Source organism: Procambarus clarkii, chromosome 10, assembly GCF_040958095.1.
Source record: "Procambarus clarkii isolate CNS0578487 chromosome 10, FALCON_Pclarkii_2.0, whole genome shotgun sequence".
Classification (NCBI taxonomy): domain Eukaryota; kingdom Metazoa; phylum Arthropoda; class Malacostraca; order Decapoda; family Cambaridae; genus Procambarus; species Procambarus clarkii.
In genome coordinates, this window is record NC_091159.1 from 45,529,015 (window position 1) to 45,542,559 (window position 13,545).

General features: G+C 38.7%; 1 protein-coding gene across 5 annotated transcripts in view; it reads left to right on the forward strand.

The window, feature by feature from the left end:
* Positions 1-13,545, forward strand: part of LOC123773585 (serine/arginine-rich splicing factor 3) — a 28,777-nt gene that overhangs the window by 12,854 nt on the left and 2,378 nt on the right. For 3 of the 5 annotated variants that reach the window (XR_011228009.1, XR_011228011.1, XR_011228010.1), the window contains 4 exons: positions 62-163; positions 7,016-7,704; positions 8,468-8,560; positions 12,658-12,728. Coding sequence is in view for 2 of the 5 variants with exons in the window: in XM_069321974.1 (XP_069178075.1) it covers positions 62-163; positions 8,468-8,560; positions 12,658-12,724 (262 nt within the window). In the remaining 3 variants the exon portion in view is untranslated. The remainder of the gene's footprint in view (positions 1-61; positions 164-7,015; positions 7,705-8,467; positions 8,561-12,657; positions 12,729-13,545) is intronic. The other 2 variants (XM_069321974.1, XM_069321975.1) reach the window with 1 other exon arrangement.

The window sequence follows — 13,545 nt, forward strand, 5'->3', positions numbered from 1 at the left end:
TTTGAGTGTAGGTTTTGTAATGCATTGTTTTACAACTGTGTACTATACTCTACTTTTTCAGGCGACTATGTGGTGTACGTGTGAGAGTGGAAATGTCCACAGGCCGTTCACGCCGTGATCGTTATCGTTCTCCCCCAAGACGAGGCGGAAGCAGGAGATCGAGGTATGAACTGAACCGTTCTTTGTCTGTGAGCATGTTAGTTTCAACATAGGCATAAGGTACAGTGGCCCCTCCGTTTATGAATTTAATCTGTTCCCAGAGACGGTTCGTAAGCCGAAAAATCGCAACACAAAACAAATTTTCCCATAAGCAATAATGTAATTTGAATTAATCCGTTCCACACTCCCAAAAATATTAACTTAAAAATAGATTTCATACCTAATTCACACAAATACTTAGTACTACAGTATAGTATATACAAGTTATAGCTTACCTTTATTGATGACTCCTGTTGGTGTACGGAAGACGGTGAGGAGGGGGGGTGGAGGAGAGGTGTTAGCATTTGAAAGGGGAGTCTTCTTCCATTATAACATCAGGCAGTGATGACTTCTCTGGGGTACTCTCTCTGGCACATTTTGCCTGCATACCATTAGGACCTGCTTGTGGCTTGCTGCTTGTTTTTCTCACTAAAAACCTTTCCATAGAGACTTGTCTTTCTATACGTTGTAACACTTGTCTGTAGTGAGGCTTCACAGTGTCATTAAAAAGGTTAAGGCAACGGCCTACTACAGCTTGCTCTGGGCGAGTCGTTTCAACAAAAGTTTGCATTTCTTCCCAGAGTCAACATCATTTCTTATTTGTTGAGAAAGGGACATTCCTCCCTTTCTGCCTCCTCCTCCCCTGAAGAAATTTCCTCAGCTGCCTCTTGTTGCTGCTCCTTGTGAAGTGCTGGGATTTCTTCAGTGGTCAGTTCTTCGCTGTGTTCCTCCACCTGCTCACAACTCTAACAACACTGAATGCCATTTCTTTTTCTAAATTTCTCAAACCATCCCCTGCTCACCCTTAAACTCTTTTGTATCTGCATCACTTGTTCCAGTGGTATTCCTTAAAAGGTCTTCATGCAATAGCCTTGCATTTTCACAATTGATGGCCTCTGAAATGCTATCACCCGCTAACTACTTGTTGTGTATCCAAATTAATAATAACTTTTCAACATCCTCAAGTGTTTGTGTTCTTTGTTTCGTGATTGTTGATATGCCTTTTGCCACATTAGCACTTATAATGTCCTTTTTCTTAGCAATTACAGTGCATATCGTTGACATGGATTTGTTGTACTGCCTAGCTAGTTCAACAACCCGTGTACCATTTTCATGTTCACGAATGATCTCTTGTTTTTGCTCTATGGTCATCCTCACATGTGTTTTCTTAGGTTGAACCTTACCACTGACTTTCTTGGGACCCATATATATATAATAATTACTTTTATGTTCAAAACCCAAAAACGCTGAAAAACAATTAAAATTCTTTACAAGAAATTCAAGCGTGGTCGTCACTAAGCGGGAGGCACAGGTAAACTAAGGCGCGGGTGACCGTGCCACCAGGAACCACGCACTTGGTCGCCCATACGCGTATCAACAAACTACGTTATCTGAGGCAAAGCTCATAACCTGATTCAAATTTTACGAAGAAATTGGGCTCGTAACCCGAAAAGTTCGTAAATAGGGGCATTCGTAAGCTGAGGTGTCACTGTATATAAAAGATTGGTTGAAATCTTTGTAATGACTTGGAAAATTGCTGTTGGTTTTTGTTTTACTGTACAGTGTATAAAAAGAAACTTGCAATATATATATATCCAGTATATATATATATATATATATATATTTCTTGCAATATATATATATATATATATATATATATATATATATATATATATATATATATATATATATATATATATATATATATATATATATATATATATATACACACACACACACACACACACATACACACACACACACAATCTGTACACCAGTTGATTGACAGTTGAGAGGCGGGACCAAAGAGCCAGAGCTCAACCCCCGCAAACACAACTAGGTAAGTACACACACACACACACACACACACTGAACCCCTGCAAGCACAATTAGGTGAGTACACACAGTGGATTCTCGGTTTATGAATGTCACGGAGTACGAAGTTTTCATTATACGAAGTAAATTTCATCGTAAAATTTGAATTGGTGTTCGAAGTTGCCTCAGAGTACAAAGTGCTTGTTCAGTATCCATTTGATTTAATTAAGAACCCATATGGGGCTATATCCGTCGTTAAATTCTGGGCCCCACTATTATCCGGAGGGCTTAAAATGCCACTAACTTTTTAGTCATATTTGGGAAGGCAACAGGATGGAGGGTGAGGAGAGACTGGATGGATAGTGAGGGGACTGGATAGATGGTAAGGAGACTGGATGGATGGGGGGGGAACTGAATGGATGGATTGTGGGGGGAATGGATTGATGGGGGAAACTGAATGAATGGATGGTGGGGGAAACTGAATGAATGGATGGTGGGGGAAACTGAATGAATGGATGGTGGGGGAAACTGAATGAATGGATGGTGGGGGAAACTGAATGAATGGATGGTGGGGGGAACTGAATGAATGGATGGTGGGGGAAACTGAATGAATGGATGGTGGGGGGAACTGAATGAATGGATGGTGGGGGACTGGATGAATGGCAGGAGGAGGGGGGGAAGAAAAGAAAATCTTTCAGAAACAACAGCACTAGAATACGTGAGGGAGGAACACTTGGAGGGCGAGTGGGTGGGCAGGTGGTAGAGTTAGTGGATGGATGAGTAGCAAGGTGAGTGGCAAAGTGGGTGGATAGGCTGGTAACAGTGGTCGGGCAAGTGTCAATATGTGCAGGTAGTGAGATGGATGGCAGAGTGGGCATAGTGAGTATACAGGTAGCAGTATGAGTGGGTGGCAGATGGTAGACTAAGGAGGTGGGTAGCAGGGTGGCCAGGAGACAGTGGGTAGGCAGGTGAGTAGCAGGACGGGCAGCAGAGTTTAGCAGTGGACAGGCAGGCGGTGGAGTGAGATGGGTGGGTGCAGTAGGTGCAGTAGGCGAGCTTCCAACTAGGACTAACACCCCACCATCCCCCACACCGGACCCCTCTAGGCAGTACCCTCCCACCCACATCTGGACAGTATTAATACTGTGGGCTTTCTTGCTACCAGCTGATGGATTGGGAGGCAGACTGCCTGAGTGCCTGACATCATTAAACTCTTATTGTTTACTAACTGACTGGTTGTGACTGTGAAAACCGGATTGATGAGAAATGCCTGATTGACTGTAAATGCCTAATTGACTGGAAATGCCTGACTAACTGGAAATGCCTAACCACAAGTTGCTACCACAACTGTGAACGCTTGACTGCCTTTGGTTGTGACTGCCTGTGAATGCTTGACTGACTAACTTGTTGTGACTGGAAATGCCTAACTGGTTGCTACCACAACTCTGAATGCTTGACTGCCTTTGGTTATGACTGCCTGTGACTGGTTTTGACTGTGGTGAATGCTTGGCTGACTTCTTGTGACTGTAAATGACTGGTTCTGGCAGCTGCCACATAACAGAGGCAGTGAAATGTGTGAAAGGAAAATCTGTAACCAGTGATGCAGATATGAAAGCATTTAAGGTGAGCAGCGGACGGTCCTTCTAAACCCTCACCACCTCCTCCCTCCATCCCCCCTCTCCCCCTTCTTCCCATACACCAACACTGCTCTTCCTCTCTCCCCCTTCATCCTCCCCATATCCCAACACCGCTCCTCCTTCCTCACCGTCTCTCATTCACAAACAAGAGTCCTCAGTAAAGGTAAAGTGCAGTTAAATGGTCACTTATTTTATTTATGGTTTATATTTATACCTGATTTTTTATGTATGAAAAATATGAGTAGTATTCTATATAAAATGCATTTTTAAGTTAATATTTTTGGGGGTGTGGAATGGATTAATTCTATTTACATATTTCTTGTGGGAAAATTCATTTCACTGTATGAGCCGAATTGGAATGGATTAAATTTGTAGACTGAGGTTCCACTGTATGTATGTATGTGTTATTACTGTTATTATATTATATATGTATACATTCACACATACACATTTTATTTATATATACATATTGTGTATATATTGTACTTTACAGCACCACATTACTAGCAAATACTGTATGTGAACGGCAGAGATTTATGTACTAGACACTTAAATCTCCATCATTTTATGTATTGAGGTTCCATCTCCCAAATATATCTAGGGCCTGTGACTGTTTTTTATAGTTCTTGATTATAGACTACTTTGTAGTTCTGTACTACTACTATCTATCCTATATGTACTGGAATATTGAAATGACTACTGGAATATTGAATTCCAGTAGTCCAGGCCAGGTGCTGAGTGCATAGGCATGCTGTCTATGGCTCTTAGTCCATTCGGGTTAGGGTGATATCTGATATATATGGTTCAGTGGTGGTCATGTTCATAAAAAATTAATTTGGATCATTGATCTTCCATGTACTTCACTAAAAATATAATTGTACTGTAGCCTCAGTATTTCACTAATTTCTTTGTTGTTATTTGTGCAAGTTCCATTACCCTTGTGCAAAGGCCCAATGCAAGATGTAGTTTTTGTTCCAGATTTTGCATAGGAGTAAAAGTATTTTGGATTTCTCTCTTATTTCACTTATGGTCTTTGCCTCTCTTTGCCTCTCCTGGATTTTATATGATTCTTTCAACTTTAGTTTGATCGTTTATATTTCTCTACGTAACCTTCTTTGTTGTGCTTTGAAAAGAGTAGAACACTTGAAAATGTTCTGTGATTAGTTTTTTTCACCTATATCTTGAGGTTATCTTGAGATGATTTCGGGGCTTTAGTGTCCCCGCGGCCCAGTCCTCGACCAGGCCTCCACCCCCAGGAAGCAGCCCGTGACAGCTGACTAACACCCAGGTACCTATTTACTGCTAGGTAACAAGGGCATAGGGTGAAAGAAACTGCCCATTGTTTCTCGCCGGCATCCGGGATCGAACCCGGGACCACAGGATCACAGTCCAGCGTGCTGTCCGCTCGGCCGACCGGCTCCGGTCGTATAGAGGTAATACCGTTCTGATTCCAGTTAGCATCTTTTTCTTCTTAGTGGTATGTCTGTGACTTGCACATATTTCTAGTGCTACTGTGCATAATGGTCTAAGTTTGCATTATCTAGGTGTCTTTCCCAGCATATTTCTGTGAGGTCTTGGTTTATTTGTTCCCAGTTATTCCGTTTGCTATTAAAATTGAATTTGCTGAATTCTCCTTCTCTTGAATTTGAGACTGGCTGTTCAGGTCATTTGCCCTTGCATGTCTGAACTTCATTTGGGTTGTGATCTGAGTGACAAGTTTGGTGGCTCTCCTGCACCCTGGTGGAGGAGAGCCTTGTTGGTTTTCTCTTTGGTAACTGCACCAAGACCCACCATAGGATCTCTCTCAGAAAACAAGCATTGAATGAAAAGAATTGCCTCCTTCTGGTGGTCTACGGTGGCTCCTTGGGACCCTTCCTTCCCCATTCAGGGGTATTTCAGTCTTCCTGTCTGAATGACAGATTCCAGGCTAGGGATTGAGAACGAAGATGTGCATTCCCCTGGTAGTGCACACGTGGAATTAATGAATGAACTACTACACGACAGGTGGTTAATCCGTTTCAGATGTTTTTGGTCTCGTTTTTTTTTATGCTTTGTTTAACTTGCTGATTGAATGTTTTGGTTCACCCACCTTTCTGATAGTAATTTCTTGGTTAGGGTGATCTAGGATCCCCTGCTCCTTGCACCTCTTTAGGTTATGTCTAGTCACTGGTAGCATTACACTGGCTTGCAGGGGCCTGGCGTGGGTTGAATTGGATGGTACTGATCAGGTAGTTAGCACCAAGGAGCCACCAAGGACCTACCAGAAAGAGGTACTTCATTACATTTAATACCATTTTGTTATACCTGTGTAGAAAATGGTTTGCACTCAAATTAAATTAATAAATTATTTAGCCTACATTAATTAATAGCATAATTAGGATTAGTTTTGCCCATGAGGGACAGTGTTAAAGCTTAATAGGCATATTTAAGTTAGGTCGGGTTACTATGTTATTTTAGTTCAAATTGAAAAAAAATATTGTTTGTCTGGTTCATTAAACGTAACATATTGATCAACCCAAAGGGTAAAATTAAGCAGAAATTAAAATTAAGGAAATTTGACCTGGTGGGCATGTCTAGCTGCTAGGTACAATATATATACTGTATATTTATGTATGTGTGTATTTGTATATCTATGTACAGTATGTATGTACTGTATATATATATATATATATGATTTTTTGTTTTTTACAGTAAACTGTGAGTAGAATTTTTAACTTGTGATTACATTAACTTGATCTGTACTCACTAAGGATACAGTAGGGGTCTAACTTAGATTGTCTGAAACACTCCATTCAGGGTCAAATAATAATGCAGCTATTGAATGCCTTAGCTGAAGTGACAGTAGTGTTGAAGTAGGTCCTTAGAACTGAAGATATTTTGAAGGCGGGCAGATACTAGACTGGAGTTTCGTTGGAGTGATGTTTTCACTTGCGTTAATTCCTTTGTACGTTTAGTTGTAGTTAAGATTTAATATATACATATACATATATACACACATATATATATATATATATATATATATATATATATATATATATATATATATATATATATATAAAATATATACTTTGATGTACTTGCAATGTCATCATAAGGTTCAAAATTAATATTGCAAAATGAAATGTAATTGAGTTTCTCAAATTGTATCATTATTTTTTTCTTTGGGGAGATTATCATACACTAGCTGTAGAGGTTTTGTTTGTTAATTTTCTTATTATTTTAAATTTAAAGTTCAGACACATAGAGGGTTATACAATAATGCTGTTTGCCTTAATTTTCAACAAAATTTCAGGCTCATCACATTTTGAGCCTAAAATACTCTCATTTTTTTTTTTTTTTAATTGTGGTGTGTGGCCCATTTACAGGACTATCTCGCCCAAATTACTTCTTGTTCCACCACCACCACCATCTACTCCTCCTACTGTTGCTACCACACCACCACCACCAACTCCACCACAACCACCACCACCACCACCACCACCACCACAAGTACTTCCACCACCACCACCACCACCACCACTGCTAGCATCAGCATCAGCCTGCTTGTACAGTGGGCTTCCAGTATTGGGTTGTAGGGGAGGTTGGAGCTCCCTTTGGGGGCTCCTTCAACTCAACACCTGATCCTACACTGGTGAAGCAACTCACTAGCATAAATGAATTTGATGACTCCCTTGGGTAGTAAAGCATGTTCTCTGTAGTGTTCATGTTTTACTGTCACTCGGTAGTGGAGTATACCAGTGTTGGATAAGGTGTTAAGCCCTGATCATCCAAGGCATGGCGGCGGTGGTGGTGAGCGGCACGTTGCCTGATGGCCCTCCTACGGCGCGGCACCTCGCGGCACCCGGGCAGCCCTTATGCGCTTCACGTGTCCTCTTCTCCCCGCCCGTCTACGTCTACCCTCCGCCCACTGCCCGCCCAACGCCCGCCCGCTGCCTGCGCACCGTCAGGCCTGCCCCCCCACCCACCATCTTGGGTCTCTGACCCTCCAACGCTCGCTCCACTTTCTTACATTCATCGCGCCTCGTCTCATCATAACGACTACCCTGCTGTGACGGTACACTACTCAGTATTTGACCATTTGATCACTATTCACAAACTTGTTTGTGATTGTCAGTCAAGCGTAGGTATACATCCTATCATTGAGGATGATGATACCTTGAGGAGTGATTGTTTACCTGTAGAAGGTTCATTTGTTTTATTCTCATTGGAACATTTGAATCTCTAGCAGGGTACTCACGAGTGTCACCCAGGTGGTTTGTGGGTATGGGCTGGACAGCTTGAGGCATCATTTTCTTTACAGTTCTTCACTGCGTCATTTAGGAGCATTTTCCATTGTAGAAATCATCTTAAATTACTTAGAGCTTGTAATTGCATTTTAACATCTTTTTTTATTCCCACAAATTAATCTGCATTTGGTTAAAGTGTTTATGCATTCAAGAGTATATTGATGTAGCCAGCATTTCCTCCTCCAGTATGGTGGTATGGATTCCTTCTTACCCTGGCCAACTGAACTGCACATCCTGTGTAAGGGCAGTGCAGTCGATAGACTGTGTGACTTAATAACTGCAAGCAGAGGCAGGTCTAATCCCTGGTCACAATCATGTACTCAAGGAATCTGAGTTTTTATGAATTAAAATTATTCATCTCATAAAATCATGTAGGGTAGTGATTAGCAATACAGTATTTAAATAAAAGGGAATGGAAAGTGCTCTGATTAAACCAATGTTCCTATTTCAAGGAGGTGGTCACTTCCAAAAACAAAATAAAAAATGATGTTACACACAAGAATTTGAATGTTAATTCAGTTTTTATTGCAGGTCCCGTTCCCCTAGGAGGTTTGGCCGTTCTCGTTCCAGGTCGCCGAGACGGTCACGGTCTCGCTCCCCCAGGTCTGTTTCACGCTCACCAAGGTCTGTGTCATACGGTAACCATAATAGTACTGTACATAATTTTGCATTGTAGTGATTCTGTCATTTGTAACAAAGGTTGCATGAATTTGGTCTGTTTGGTATTAAAAGCCTTTGTTTGCTTTATTATTTATTTATTTATAAATTACTTTCCAAAGGAATTGGATAATAAAGTTTTCATTATACAGTACAGTAGTATATTTGATATCAATTTTGAGTAAAGGCATTAGTTTCAGGTAATTTATAATATCAATTAAGCCACAAGAATAGTCATTATTGGTACTGCAACTTAAATTATTTCAGTTTGAATACTTATGGAGAAAAAAGTGCAGAGTATTTTAACACTTTGAGGTTCCACAGACTGATTATCTCGTCATTTATTTTTCTACTGAATGTGTTCCAACGACGCAATACTGAGTCACTCATTAAAATATTTTTTAAAAATTTAAATTTTATCAGATCAATCTTGTAGTGGTTTTAAAATAAGCGCCTTTAGATTGCACACAATTTGATACCAAAATTAAAGATATAACATGAAACTTGATGTCCAAACACTTGAAATATTATAAATAGGCCTATGGTCCGAATATTAAAATAATTGTTAAAATTCTATTTATTGTCCTATTATCTTGGGACTAGTTTTAAAATGCGCGCCGTTTTATTGCGAACAATTTGATACCAAAATGAAAGATGTAACACAAATATTTATGTCAGAACACTGGAAAGATATAAATAAATTTGTGATGATGAGCGTCCAGAATTAAAATATTTGTTAAAAATCCAGTTATTGTTCTATTATTCTGGGACTAGTTTTAAAATACTCGCCTTTTTATTGCGAACAATTTGATACCAAAATGAGCGACCTAGCACGAAATTTGATGTTATCAAATTGAACGAGTTGAACATTAGGTTGCAATGTACAAAATGGTGCTCGTTCACGGGTAACTTTAGGCTTTTCTGCGGGGAGGCACTCCAGCCTTTTGTACATTTTATTCTTACACATCTGTAGGGAATTTAATTGCGAACACATTGATACCAAAACGAGCGACGTAGCACGAGAATTAAGGTAAAAAAATGGAAGGAGAATGCACATGTTACTGATTTTGTGCGTTTTTGCCGACTTTACGCTTTGCTGTTGGGAGTCACGCTAGGCTTTTGGACATTATATTTATACACAGCTGTAGAGAATTTAATTGCGAACACAATGATACCAAAACGAGCGACGTAGCGCGAGAATTAAGGTGAGAAAACTGGAATGAGTATACACATTTGGGTGTCACCGCGCGCTTACCCGCACGGAGGGGCCACGATTCCCCAGTCAACCGCGAGTTTCTACGGAGCGCGAAAGTGTTAACACTGTTTACACCACTATCACTTCCACCCTTTCCCATACTTCCCATCCACCATCCTGGTGTAAATTATTTATATGGCAGTTTAACATTTAAATTAATTTCATTGTACTGTGTGTTGAGATAATATTTGTAATGTTACGTTGGGTCGTGAAACTAGGGATGTTACTGAAATATATGGGCAAGTTTTACTGATTGTAGAGGTGGTGCTTTGACATAAGTAATATAATAATTTAGGAAGATGAATCACATTTACTGAAAGAACAACTATAGTTTGGTGTAAACAGAGCAAGAGAGAGTAATTATTTGAAGAATAGTTTGTTATAACTTTGCCTTTTAAATTTAAAGTTTATTTGTGGAATAGAAAATATAACTTTACAAGTTTAATCAGTTTCTTGATATAATGAAAATATCTGCTCTATGAATTTTCTTTGAATTTAAACTCTTCAATATTCAAGGTTTAGCAGTGCATGTACAGTATGTTTGTACATGCTGGAATTATTGTTCTATGTAGTTTGTTAACTGTACTGTAGTTGAAAAATTTGCGCTTGGCTAGTTATCGCCTAATTGTGCTTGTTTTTACTTGTTTAGTTGCATGATCTCATATGGTACATAGTCTCCGTGATGTATCTGCTTGATACCTGCTTGATGGGGTTCTGGGAGTTCTTCTCCCCAAGCCCGGCCCGAGGCCATCATACATGAATCGTTTCAAAACAATTTATAACTATTAAAAACTTGCTTAGTTTTGTGAACGATTAGCGGTTACATATAGGAAATGATGAATAAATATAATTTAATGCTTCAATGTTATTTAATATTTTTTACCTGAACCTGAATTGAATTCTAATTATGCATTTTGTATTGTACATTTTGAACACAAATATTTGTAGAAAACAATTTCTTATACTAGTATGTTACAATATGGGCCTTTTTTTTAACATGTTGAACACTATAGCCAAAGGATTATAAATTCCAAAGTCATGTTAGTTTATCCTGTAGTGTATTGAAAGAATACTGTAGCATAGATAATAATTTCCTCTATTCACAAGATGCAGATACTGTACTGTACAGCAATGCAATGTAGCAGCCAGGCAAGGGTGGCAGTGGTAGTTTTAGTATACCCGGCATGTTGCACTTTAAACCAGTCCCCCAGTGAATGTCACTCAATGGAAACTAAAACTTTAGGAGTAGCTTTTGTTTTTTGTTTTTTAGAAAAAATAGAGGCATATTTTTCAAACAGTGATGAGTGAGTTTATTCTTTTTAATTAAGTTGGTATTTTAGTTATTATTTATGTCTATGTAAATTAAAATTAAAGGGGGTTTGACTATAGGATTCAGTTCTTGAAAGCATAAAAAGTACTAGTACACTGTGTCTGTGCTGTGTCTAAGAGTGCCACATGTTGCCTTGAAGTTTGAAACGATTCATGTATGATGGATCATGTATGATCCTTTTGAAGGTGGGGGGAGGGGGGGGGTTACATGTAGCCCTCTGGTGATCAGTTTTGTCGAGACACGACCGTTAGCAATGCTTATAAACTAGTAAATAGAGAAGCACCATAATTTAAATGCATTGTCTAATGTTTATCCTCCTTCTGTGGCGTTGATTTGGTGATCCTCTTCCCGGAATGTCATAGTTGAAAAAATTATTAAAATAATGCTACCAATTGTTCTATAAATTTGTAAAAGTCTAAAAAAAAATTAAGAGACATTCTAGGTTGTATAGCTTGGCCATGGTTGGCAAAGAAAGTGTCCCATCCTCCTGTTAGATAGTACAGTACTTTTTATACCTGTGAGGACCATTGTACATATTCTGATGTAATGGACAATTAGTAGCATTTGGTACTACAGTGTTCACTTTAGAGAACCTGGAAAAAATAAAGCTTAATTTTTTGTTCTAGGCTAGTATAGCACATATTGGAATCTGTACACCAGTTGATTGACAGTTGAGAGGCGGGACCAAAGAGCCAAAGCTCAACCCCCGCAAGCACAATTAGGTGAGTACAATTAGGTGAGTACATATATGTATGTACTACATTCAGCCTCAAATAGTTTGTATTAGGGCCTGGGATGATTAGTTGTTACTTGTTACTATAAGTGAAACACTAGGATGAGATGTAAGAAAGGGAGGTTACCCCAAGAACTTCCAGACATACCAAAAATAATTACATTCAAAAATTTGTATGTAATTAAAAAAAAAGTGATTATGGTAAAATTGAGAAAGTAAGAAAATTGATGTAAGAAAGGGAGGTTACCCCAAGAACTTCCAGACATACCAAAAATAATTACATTCAAAAATTTGTATGTAATTAAAAAAAAGTGATTATGGTAAAATTGAGAAAGTAAGAAAATTGATGTAAGAAAGGGAGGTTACCCCAAGAACTTCCAGCCATACCAAAAATAATTACATTCAAAAATTTCTATGTAATTAAAAAAAAGTGATTATGGTAAAATTTAGAAAAAAAATAGTTGCCATAAAATTTGGATTGGGGCAAGCAGAAAAGGGGCTTTGCCCTCCAGATTCAGCATACATAATAGCATTTACCATCATTTCAATAGTAGGGGGAACTGAAATTTTACAACTCAATTTTACCAATTTTACACTTACACTTAATTTTATGCACCATTACTCCATAGCAACATTTATTAAATGCTATTGCAGATTTGTATATTTTATATAGCACATGCATTATTCTATCCCTTCTAATGCTTCAGTTGTTTTGCCGCATTCAGATGAAAAGTATCCTTCTTCAGGTATGATGACTACCGCAGAAGAAGTGACTCTCCAGACTTCAGAAGACGTTCCCGGTCCCGATCATAGGCAGGTCAGTACTTATCAGGTGCTTCTTTTTGTCTTGGTTAAACACGTAATTTACCTTAAAAATAGAGTCCTAAATTAAAGTACTAATTTAAGTGACTTTGGATACTTTAATGATTATGTAAGTCACCATTTTTGTAAAGGGTTCTTCCCAGATAGTAAAAAACATCAATGTTATAGAATTATTGTTGATACTCTATCTGCAACCTTGGTATTTGCAAATGAACTAGAGTACTTGTAAAAATGTAAAAAGAAATGTAAATTTGTACATTGAGTGGAACACCCACTGAATTGGGCAAAACCCATTATTTGCTTCCTGGATTTTGGTTATCCCAGCATATAAATATCTTGTTCATCGTTCCCATTGACCGAATGGGGTCCATTTATAGTAACTTAGAAGTTCAGAAGTGCCTGGAAAATAACAACATATATTCTTATCTAGCCCAACTAAATCTGCCTATTTAAGTTGTTTCATCATAGAGTAAAATATGAAAGAAATACAGCAATTATTAACACAAGCAGCTATAAATATTATGGAAGAAGCTGTGCTTACCTATCAGTGACTTGGGGAGTGAGACCTTTATACTCCACCTACTGCTCATTTCTCTCTGACACACTAATTACCTCTCTTAACATTAACGTTTTCATCATATTTTCTCTTAAGGTTGTGGATGGAATTGACTTCAACCTCTTCCTTCAATGCATTCCACTTGCCGACCACTCGTATAGGGAACAAGAACTTCCTTTAATCTCTACGACTTGGTTGTGTTTGCAGCTTCCACTTGTGTCCATTTCGCCCACCCACTTGGGCTGGACAGTAGAGC